The 11,678-nt window shown below is 49.1% G+C and overlaps 1 protein-coding gene across 1 annotated transcript; it reads right to left on the minus strand.

Moving 5' to 3' along the window:
* Positions 1-1,974: 1,974 nt before the first annotated feature.
* On the minus strand, positions 1,975-7,259 carry AVPR1B (arginine vasopressin receptor 1B). The gene is made up of 2 exons (XM_030221616.1): positions 6,347-7,259; positions 1,975-2,282 (listed from the first exon to the last, which is right to left on the minus strand). Exons 1-2 carry the CDS (start codon positions 7,257-7,259, stop codon positions 1,975-1,977), a joined length of 1,221 nt encoding a protein of 406 aa, XP_030077476.1.
* Positions 7,260-11,678: the final 4,419 nt, after the last annotated feature.

An 11,678-nucleotide genomic window follows, 5' to 3' on the forward strand; every position in this document is an offset into this window, starting at 1 on the left:
AGCACTCTTTTCCTCAGAGCGAACTCTGTTTACCACTATTCTCTGTCTCCTTAGCCAGTTCCTAACCCATGTATTAGGGATTTGCACTCTGGTTTGTTAATGCATATTAACCTATGAAATAATGCGTGCACCGTACAATCAACGTTTATTTAACAAGCTTTAAAAATGTATTAAAAGGAATGTGTGAAATGAACTTAATCCCACCCCCTCTTGGAAATCAGGGGGGGAAAGCAAACAAAAGAGAAAATGTTTGGCCAATGCAGATCTCTATACCCTATTGAAAGCCCGGTCACAATTCACCACATTTAGAGGGTCTTTTATTTATTTATTTCTTTATTTGTTGCATTTGTACCCCACATTTTCCCACCTATTTGCAGGCTCAATGTGGCTTACATAGTACCGTCAGAGGTGTTTGCCCAGTCGGTGGATAACAAATACAAAGTTGTATAAGTGGAGGGTCGGAATGGATGAAGATTGCATGTTGTCCTGTGCGATCATAGTCATGCTGTGTTGGTAGGTGAAGAGGGTTACGTGGGGTCGTTGGGGTGGGCCTTTTTGAAGAGGTTGGTTTTTAGTGATTTCCTGAAGTTTTACTAAAGATTAACTCGAGTTCTCTGCATCTGCATAAAATGGGCCCTGCTGCAGAGAACCCGAGCTAATCTTCAGTAAAAGACCCCCTTTAGCTCTCTCCCCAATCCAAACCCCCTGCTCGCTTTTACTAAACTGCAGTAAAAAGGGCCCTGCACACTTTTGCCACGTGCTGTGGGTCTTTTTACCGCAGTGGGTAAAAAAGGCTGAAAATAGCCATGGCCATGCGGTAAGATTGTTCTTACCGCGCAGTCATGCGGGGGTGGAGATAATATCGCAACCCACTGCGGTGGCAGTAAGGGCTCCCGTGCTAACCCGGCGGTAACTGGGTAGTGTGTGATGCTGCTTGATTACCGCTGGGTTAGCGCGAATGGAAAATTTCCCTACCGCAGGAAATGGCTGCGTTGGGCCAGCAGTAGCTCCAGTTTAGCATGCAGTAAGCCAGCATTATAAAAGGGCCACTGACTCAAAGAAATAAGTACATAAGTAATGCCACACTGGGAAAAGACCAAGGGTCCATCGAGCCCAGCATCCTGTCCACGACAGCAGCCAATCCAGGCCAAGGGCACCTGGCAAGCTTCCCAAACGTACAAACATTCTATACATGTTATTCCTGGAATTGTGGATTTTTCCCAAGTCCATTTAGTAGTGATTTATGGACTTGTCCTTTAGGAAACCGTCTAACCCCTTTTTAAACTCTGCTAAGCTAACCGCCTTCACCACATTCTCCAGCAACGAATTCCAGAGTTTAATTCTGCGTTGGGTGAAGAAAAATAGATCACATTTGTCTGTTAAATCTACACTGCCCCCTCTCCGGTAATCCATTAGGTTCCAGAAACTGAACTGTGATTCCATAAATTTACTCCCTGGCCACTAGTTCCAGCCTCCTCCTTATTTCCAGGTTTGTGAAGAGAAACCTCATCTGCCTGTCACCAGTCCTCCAGAACATCCCTAGGATCTCTTAATATCTTTGAATGTGTGCCATCTGGCCCCGGTGCTTTATCTACTTTTTAGTTTGATTACCAGATGGCCAAAAGGGTTTCCCCCTTTTCGTATCACTAGGGAAAATGCTTAATACATAAGCTGTTTGCCAATGTCTCATCAGTAACTTGCTCTATCCATAGATATCAGTGTTATACCCTTCCCCCCTTTTCCCTGACTGCACCTGAAACTGGCTATTTGTGCCCAGGTGACCTAGCCACAGTCAGGGTCAGTGGGACTTTTTTTGTGTGTGGAGCAGCTATGAAAGGGAGAAATTTCAGGAACTGGAGTTGCTAGAGTAATATACGAGAGAGATCTGCATGCCTGCAATGATTTCCAGACCAGAAAATCAAGGTTTGGATGACCAAACATTAGAATAACATTCTGTATGCTTCTCCCAGTCCATTAAAGGACTCCTGAGTCACTAACAGAGTCTTCATAAGGGGAGGAGAAATCCTTTAGGCTTCCAGTCTTTCTCTCAGGCCCGCTGACGGTCCGCTGTTGGATTTGGGTCAGGATGGTGTTCCTGGAGCTAGTCAGGCTCCCATTGGAGTTCTCCCTCTTCAGACTGGAGTGGAAGGTCCGGCAGCAGAAGCAGTGCCTGAGGGTGTCCTGCAGGAGGGGTCCATTGAAGAACATGTAAATCCAGGGGTTGCAACAGCTGCTTACACTGGCCAGAAGCATAGTGATGGTGAAAGCAATGTCGGAGGACTCTGAAGAGAAAAAATAGAAAGAAATCAGATGCCACTCATTCTGTAATGTCTTTTCCTTTCTCTAGAGCAGGGGTCTCAACCCAGTCCTCAGGACACACCTAAGCCAGTCAGATTTTCATGGTATCCACAATGAATATGCATAAGATTGATTTGCATAGAATGGAGCAGTGGTGTACCAAGGGGGGGCAGGGGGCGGTCCGCCCCAGGTGCACGCTGCTGGGGGGGTGCCGCGCACCTGTTGGCCGAGTCCGCTCGTTCCCTCCCTGCTGCTCCCTCTGCGCGGAACAGGTTTGATGTGCCTGGGGGATGGACGCCGCTGCACCCGGGGGAGGGGGGTGTACACAGCAGTGATCCGCCCCAGGTGGCAGCTGACCTAGGATCGCCACTGAACAGCAGTTCCGGGGCAGAGGGAGCAGCAGGGAACGAGCGGACTCGGAGCCGACAGGTGCATGGCACCCCCCCCCCCCCAGCAGGTAAAAATGCACCGGGGGGGGGGGGGGGTCGCGCTGCACCCGGGGGAGGGGCTTCATCGGCGATCCACCCCAAGTGTCAGCCAGCCTAGGAACGCCACTGGAATGGAGGTAGTGCATGTAAATAGGTCTCATACATATTATTATTATTATTATTATTTCTAGCATTTGTAACCCACATTTTCCCACCAATTTGCAGGCTCAATGTGGCTTACATTTGCCGTAATGGCGGCTGCCATTTCCGGGTAACAGAATTACAAATGGTATTACGTTAAGGTGCATACATACATGGTAACATACATGGGACGTAACATACATGGAATAGATCATGGTATATATATACATACCATGTGCATACATGCATGGTAGAGAAGGATACATTATGGTATTGCATAAAGGTTCCTAAATAATAACTTGGGTTGTAACATGCGTTAGGTCATCGACTAAACAGATATATTCGACATAAGGATTCAAGAATCAGTGGATTCAAGTATTCATTGTGGATATCCTGAAAACCTAGGTGTGTCCTGAGGACTGGGTTAAGGAGCAGGGGTGTCCAACTTTGGCCTTCATCAGGTCAGGCTTTCAGGATTTCTGCAATTAATATGCATAAGATTGATTTGCATACAATGAAGGCAGTGCATGGAAACAGATCTCCTGCGTATTCACTGGGGAAATCCTGAAAGCCCAACTGGATGTGGCCCTCGAGGACCGAAGTTGGACAGCCCTGGTCTAGAGCAGTGGTTCCCAAGTCCAGCCCTGAAGGCAGCCCAGTGAGTCAGGTTTTCAGGATATCCACCATGAATATGCATGAAAGAGATTTTGCATATAATGCAGGCAGTGGATGCAAATCAAGTTCATGCATATTCATGGTGGATATCCTGAAAACCCGACTCGCTGGGCTGCCTTCAGGGCTGGACTTGGGGAAACACTGCTCAGGGGAATAACAGCAGCAGTGGCGTAGCAAGGGCGGTGGGGGCAGTCCGCCCCGGGTGCACGCTGCTGGAGGGTGCAGAGAGCAGCCGCGCACCTGTCAGCTCTGCTGGTTCCCTGCTCCCTCTGCCCCGGAACAGGTTACTTCCTATTCCAGGGCAGAGGGAGCAGGGAGCCAGTGGAGCCGACAGGCACGCGGCTGCTCTCTGCACCCTCCAGCAGCCAAGAATGCACCCGGGGGGGGGGGCTTGATGTGTCGGGGAGGGGGTGTCATTGCGCTGGGGGGGCTTGATGCGCCGGGGGTGTGTCATTGCACCGGGGGGGGGGGCTTGATGCACCGGGGGGGTGTCATTGTGCTGGGGGGGCTTGATGCGCCGGGGGTGTGTCATTGCACCGGGGGGGGGGGCTTGGTGCACCGGGAGGTGTCATTGCGCTGGGGGGGAGCTTGACGCACCTTACCTACAAATGCACTCAGTCTGCGGCTCCTCACTACCTCTCCACCCTCATCTCCCCCTATGTTCCCGCCCGCAACCTCCGCTCACAGGACAAAGCCCTTCTCTCAGTACCCTTCTCCACTACTGCCAACTCCAGGCTCCGCTCATTCTGCCTTGCCTCACCCTATGCCTGGAATAATCTTCCTTTACCCATACGCAAGGCCCCCTCCCTACCCATCTTCAAATCTCTGCTTAAAACTCACCTCTTCAATGCTGCCTTCGGCGCCTAACCGCTCGAGAATTATAAAATACCCCAATCTATCCACCCTATCAGATTAACTGTTCACTCGTCCTCTAGATTGTTCTCTTGTCTTTTAGATTGTAAGCTCTTTGAGCAGGGACTGTCCTTCTATGTTTGAATTGTACAGCGCTGCGTAACCCTAGTAGCGCTTTAGAAATGGATGTTGTTGTTGTTGGAGGAGGGTGTCATTGCACCAGGGGGGGCTTGATGCGCCGGGGGGGGGTGTCATTGCGCTGGGGGGGCTTGACGCACCGGGGAGGAGGGTGTCATTGTGCCGGGGGGCTTGATGCGCCGGGGGGATGTCATGCTGCACCCTGGGGGGACAGACGCCGCTGCACCTGGAGGGGGGTGCGCAGCAGCGATCCACCCCGGGTGGCAGCCGACCTAGGATCGCCACTGAACAGCAGTGTCAATTTAGCACAGGTACAGCCTAGCTGGGGGGTAGTGGTTTCACCCACGCCCTCATCTCTTGGACCTCACTTAAGCTCACATTCCCTGAGTGGTGAGTAATCACTTCAGATGGATTACTTGTATTTCATCTTTCAAAATAACAAGAAAAGTGGTGAACTTTGCTGGAAATGAAATCTTTCTTCCCTTATCAGAGGTTTTGCCTTTGGAGGGCTGGAGCAGGATATTTAATCTAAATGCAGCAGATTCAGGCATAGCTTAGATCTTGCCTTTTAGCTGTGGAGGAGGCACAGCGGGTACAAACTCTGCATATCTCATGTTTAATTCATTATTATTCATTGCCATTTGTATTCTGTAGCCCTCTTTCCATGCCTTACTTAGAAATTCTGTGAATTTTATGCACACACACGCAGCTACCCTATCACTCATTGGAGCCGACTCTGTGGGTGCTTGAGCACCCCCAATATTGAGAAAATTCCTTACATATGTCCAGGGAGGGGTTATTTCCATTGGGCTTAGCACCCCCAATAATTTTGAAAGTTGGCTCCTATGACTCCTTCAACATATAACATCTTAACGGTTTGCAGCTTCCTCAAAAAAGGAGTGAAAATGCAAAGCACTGAAAAGAAAGCTTTCCTTCCAGGTACCTTGTGTGTTGGTGCAGAATTCAAAAGAAACCTTCCACCTTCCTCCAGGGAAGGCCACGATCCTCTCGTTTTTGCTGGACTTTAATTGCAAGGAATATTTGTCCCCTTTTCATTGACTCCAGTCCAGTCGAACCTAGCAGTGGTCCGGTAGGCTGCTGCCTAGGTCAATAGCTCTGCTGGACCGTTTTTAAAAGCCAGAGCTGCCCCTCGCTTCAGGTCCGAATTCAGCTCGTCTCATATCAATATTATTCTCCCTGAGAAACTGCAGAATCCTAAAACAGAGGCTAAGAAAGAAATACCCCTCTTATTCGTAGTACATTAAAAAAATATTTTTAAAATTCTTCATGTTTTAAGCTTCCCTAGTCAAATCTTCTGGTCCGGTTCTTCATTTGAAGAGTGAGCTATGCCAGTCTGAAAAGTGCCTGGCGCCCTGGTACACAAGCGTCCAAGTTACCCTTTGCCCAGATGAGGGTCTAACCACCTTCCCCCCCCCCCCCCCCCCCACACACACACACACAAACACCCGCGCCAGCTTTTGAAAACTTCGGAAACAGGATTGCAACGATCCATAAGTGCTCTCAAGAACCGAAAAATCGTAAAACCCACGTATTATTCTGTAAAGCTGATTCCGGGACCGGAAAACGAGCTCAAACCCCCCCCCCCCTCCCCCACTGTCCTTTGACTCCAGCTGCCCGTGCTGGTCTTGGTGCCCCGGGGAGTGGACAGGAACATCTCACTGCATTTTTCTGCTTATAGTTGTCAAGGGAAAGGACATGATGTCAACCCATCCATCAATAAATCGGTGCACCTTTGGTTCAGGGTTTTCCCCCGCCCCCCCCCCCCCCTTTCTCCATTTCACGGAGCTTCTTACCTTCATCGGGAGCATCGTCATCCCAGACTGACCACATCTGGACGCAAAAGAAGGGGAACCAGCACAGGATGTAAGCCAAGACAATGACAAAGGTCATCTTGGCCGTCCGGATCTTGGCCCTGGAGATGTTCCTCACGCTGCTGACCCTGGAAGGCAATGCCTGGTGGCCGTGGATTCTCTTCTCAGCCCCCAGCTCCTGGGTCTTTCCTTTCAGGTTCCTGCAGATCTCCCAGAACATGAGACTGTAGCAAACCAGGAGGACGCCAACGGGGATGATGAAGATGGAGAAGGTGGTCCAGGTGATGTAAGCTCTGGCTCCCCAGGGGAACCTGAAATCAGCCCAGCAGTCAATGACCCCAGAATCCTGGTTGATTTCTCTTAAGGAAAAGATAAATATCTGGGGGATGCTTAAGAGGCAGCTAACGACCCAGGTACCTCCGATCATGATGTAAGCTTGCTTGGTGGGCTGCTGTAAGGTCTTCAGAGGATGGCATACCGCAATGTAGCGGTCCACAGTCATTATGACCAACATGTAGGTGGATGTAAACATGCTGAGCACTTGAAGGTATTTGACAGCTCTGCAAAGAAAGTCCGAGCCAATAAACCTGAAGGTGATGTCCCAGATCATCTGGGGCAAGACCTGGAAGACTGCCACTCCTAGATCGGTCACTCCCAGGTGCAAGATGAAAAGGTGCATCCTTCTCATCTTCTTCCTGAGCCTGTACATGACCAGAAGGACTCCTAGATTGCCCACTAGGGTCACAGCCAGGATGATGGCCAAGACGGCGATCTCCACCTTGGCCAGCTCTTCGTCCCGTGGGTCACTTGGATTCTGGGAAGACTGGTTTCTGCTGGTTAAAATGGTGTCTTCAAGAGAGTTCTGGAAGGTGGAATTTCTTACCGACCTCCACATCGGGTCCATGGACTCCTTTCTTCTACTTAACCAGCTCAACTCAACAGATGCGCCAGAGATAAGTGATTCTTTTACGTACAAAGTTTTCCCTTTAGATTTTTTTGTTGTTGTTGTTGTTTTTGCTTTTAGTTCTGATGTACGAAAGTGGTCATTTGTCAAGGTTGGTTCTTGTAGCGTCTTCTAAACCTCATCCGCCATTTATCTGGTCACTTTGTGCCTTTCATAGTTTGCAACCTAAATTTAAAATGTCAAAAAAGGGGGGGGGGGATCCAATGGAAGGGTTCAAGTTATCACCCTGCCAGGTGTGGACTGCTAAACCCAAACTGTTGTGTGCACAAATATTTTTCTCCTTAGAGCAGCAGATGGGGTGGGGGGGGGGGGGGAGGCTGGACCTGAGCACCAACCACAAGCACTGACAGCTGGTTGGTTCCTTCACCCATCAATGTTTCCCAGGACTTCCTCAGTCCCACCTTCTCTTTCCATTCCGGAAACTTTACCATTTTGCCATAAATGGTTACAATTGAAAAGTGCAAAATAATAATAATAATAATAATATCTTCATGTGTGGCACATGGCAGCCCATGTTGACTGGTTTTAACTCCAGTAATTTGGGAGAATCATAGACATACGGATATGCTGTTCTAGGTCTCATTGGGGGTTAGGAATAAAATAACGACTTTTAACAGTAGCCCAGGTTGATAACTATGCAAAGGGCATCTTTCACTGACAACAGGAGGGGAAGCTGCTAACTGACCCTTTCCCCGTGTGTTATACAAAATATCTGAATCCAGATCTGTGTGCTGGTTTCAGGTCTGGAATAGCAGGGGATGCTGCAGGGTAGGAATGAGGTGCACTGACTGAGCTGAAACAGCAGGGGGTGCTGCAGGGCAGAAGTGAGGTGCAATGGCAGAGCTTTCGGTAGGGGGGTCTCAGCACTGAAATAACAGGGGTTGGTAAAACTCTGTGTCTGTGAGGAGGTTGGGGATGAGGCAGGCAAGGGAGAGGTGAATTGTGTGGGGGGGGAGGGGGGAACCTCAGTATTGTGGAGCTGCAGGGTAGGAGGCAGGTGGGCTGGCAGAGCTGTATGGGAGGTTGTGTCTCAGTACTGGGGTGCAGCAGAGCAGAAATGGTTGGTTGGCAGAGCTGTGTATTTGTGTGTGTGTGTGGGGGGGGGGGGGGGGGGGGTTGGAGTCACATCACTGGGATGCTGCAGGGCAGAAGTGAGGTAGGTTGACAGAGCTGTAGGAGTATCCTAATGGTTAAAGCAGAGAAGCCAAGTTCAAATCCCACTGTGGCTCCTTCTAACTTTGATCAAGTCTTTTAACCCTCCATTGCCTCAGATACAAACTTACCCCCCTGTTTACTAAGCTGCACCAGTGGCTGCTGTGTGGTAATAACAACACAACCCATTCAAAATGAATGGCCTGTGTCTGCACACAGCAGCCCTTAGTGAGGCTTTAGTAAACAGGGGGTTTAGATTGTAAGCTCTCTGGGAACAGGGAAATACAGGCTTATTTTCGAAAGTGATCGCTGGCGATCTTCCAACATAAATCGGGAGATGGCCGGCGATCTCTCAAAAGCGGTGAAATCGGTATAATTGAAAGCAGCTTTTTTGACACCATCGCCACTTTCCCATTGCCGCACTGGCGAAAGTTCAAGGGGGCGTTCGGCAGTGTAGCGAAGGCGGGACATGGATGGGCATGGGCGTGGCTACTAGATGGCCGGCTTTCACGGATAATGCAAAAAAAAGCGGCGTTCATCAGTATTTCGCCGGGTTTACTTGGTCCTTTTATTTTCACGACCAAGCCTCAAAAAGGTGCCCAAACTGACCAGATGACCACCGGAGGGAATGGGGGATGACCTCCCTGTACTCCCCCAGTGGTCACCAACCCCCTCTCACACTAAAAAACAAAACAAAACCTTTTTTTGCCAGCCTCAAAAGTCATACCCAGCTCCCTGACAGCAGTATGCAGGTCCCTGGATCCGTTTTTTAGTGGGTGCAGTGCACTTCAGGCAGGCAGACCCAGGTCCACCCCCCCCTACCTGTTACACTTGTGGTGGTAAATGGGAGCCCTCCAACCCCCCCCCCCCCAAAACCCACTGTACCCACATGTAGGTGCCCCCCTTCACCCATAAGGGCTATGGTAATGGTGTAGAGTTATGGGGAGTGGGTTTGGGGGTGATTTGGGGGGCTCAGCACCCAAGGTAAGGGAGCTATGCACCTGGGAGCTATATGTGTATTTAAAAAAATTTTTAGAGGTGCCCCCTAGGGTGCCCGGTTGGTGTCCTGGCATGTCAGGGGGACCAGTGCACTACAAATGCTGGCTCCTCCCATGACCAAATGCCTTGGATTTCGCCGGGTTTGAGATGGCTGGCATTTTTTTCCATTATCACTGAAAAACAAAATCGGCGATCTCTGGCATTTGGCCGGGCTAAACCGTATTATCGAAAAAAAAGATGGCTGGCCATCTTTTTTGATAATATGGTTCCGGCCAGCTGTTGCGCTGCTGCCAAAATAGATTGCCGGCGATCTATTTCGCTGGCGACGTTCAATTATGCCCCTCCACATGTACCTGAATGTATCATAGGTTGAACTGCTACTGGAAAAGGTGTGAGCCGATATAAATATGTAAATAAGACTGAGATGGGGAGGCAAAGCAGTGTGTGGGGAGCTTGAGTTGGCAGAGCTGTGTGTGGGGGGGGGGGGGTCTGAGTATTGGGGTGCTTGAGTTGGCAGAGTTGTGTGTGTGGGGGGGTTGGGTCTGAGTATTGGGGCGCTTGAGCTGGTAGAGCTGTGTGTGTGGGGGGGGGGTTGGGTCTCAGTATCAGGGTGCTTGAGTTGGCAGAGGTGTGTATGTGGTGGCTTAGGACTCAGTATTGGGGTACATGAGTTGGTAGAATTGTGTGGGGGAGTTGGGTCTCAGTATCGGGGTGCTTGAGTTGGCAGAGGTGTGTATGTGGGGGCTTAGGTCTCAGTATTGGGGTACATGAGTTGGTAGAATTGTGTGGGGGGTGGGTGGGTCTGAGTATTGGGGTGCTTGAGTTGGCAGAGGTGTGTATATGTGTGGGGTTGGGTCTGAGTATTGGGGCGCTTGAACTGGTAGAGCTGTGTGTGTGTGGGGGGGTTGGGTCTCAGTATCGGGGTGCTTGAGTTGGCAGAGGTGTGTATGTGGGGGCTTAGGTCTCAGTATTGGGGTGCTTGAGTTGGCAGAATTGTGGGGGGTTGGGTCTCAGTATTGGGGTATTTGAGTTGGTAGAGCTGTGTGGGGGGGGGGGGGTTGGGTCTCAGTATTAGGGTATCTGCTCTTCATATACCTAAAAGCAGGAGCTGCTGAGCTTCACAACTAAAATATATCAAAGGTTCAGAGGGAAAAACCTGTCATGCACTTTTATCAGGAAGCTGTAACTGGGACATGATCCTCTATCGGTAGCACTGAAGTGATTCTTTGTGCTTCAGTAATATTCAGTTCCTCTCTGATGTACTATGAATACAAAAAGAGCTGATTATTTGTAAGTAAAAGCGCTGTCATTCTTTGAATAAATGAGCTGCACTCTCTGACACTGCAATTCATGTGGGCTTTTTTTTCCCCACTTCATCTAGGCAGATAAGAAATCCATTTATTCTGTAATCTGATGCCACTGAAGGGTACATGCCAAAGGCTGTTCTTCTGCTTCATGTAGAGGGTTTGGAAGCAAAGCTAAAGTTTAGGATAGTGGCAAGACTGAAAAGATTCATCTCTGATGGTAAAAGCAACTCTGTTAAAAGTTTTCAGCAAGTCTTTTTGTGGTTCTGTTTTGGGTAAGGTCTCCTAAATTCATAAGACAGGAGCTCTGACAGAGCAGGGAAACAGATGGCTGGGGGGGGTGTATTTATAAGAAATAGATAGGGACGGCACAATTCAGCACTGCAGTCTGGGTGAGGGGCAAAGGTGGGTAATGATAATTATCAAGGGTGAACTGACCATTGGAACAATCGGGCAGGTGCCTGAGGGCCGCAGCAGTGGGGCTCCCCTTCTCCACTAGCCTCTATTTACTTAATCTATATAACTTAAAGTAAAAGCCATAAATATGATGAAAGCACACATTGAGCACAGGAGTGTAATAAAAAGGTGGTCATGATTTTGAGGACTTCAAATTCTTTGTACCCACAGGGCTAAACGTTTCTTGGAGAGGAGACAACACTGATAAACTTCTATTAAGAACTGAACGGAGACTGGCACCAAAAGGACTGAATCAGGAAATGGCTTTGTCAGTATTTTTGTAATTCTCCACGTGCCATGAGTACCCTGTAAATGTGTGTTTTAATCTTCTTTATGGGTTTTACTTTTATGTATTAATATATTTTTATATGTGCTCTGTTTTATTTAGAGGTTTTACATGGCTGTTGTATTAATTCTTTGGTGATATTTTTATTTCACA

This window comes from Microcaecilia unicolor, chromosome 12, assembly GCF_901765095.1.
Source record: "Microcaecilia unicolor chromosome 12, aMicUni1.1, whole genome shotgun sequence".
Lineage (NCBI taxonomy): Eukaryota > Metazoa > Chordata > Amphibia > Gymnophiona > Siphonopidae > Microcaecilia > Microcaecilia unicolor.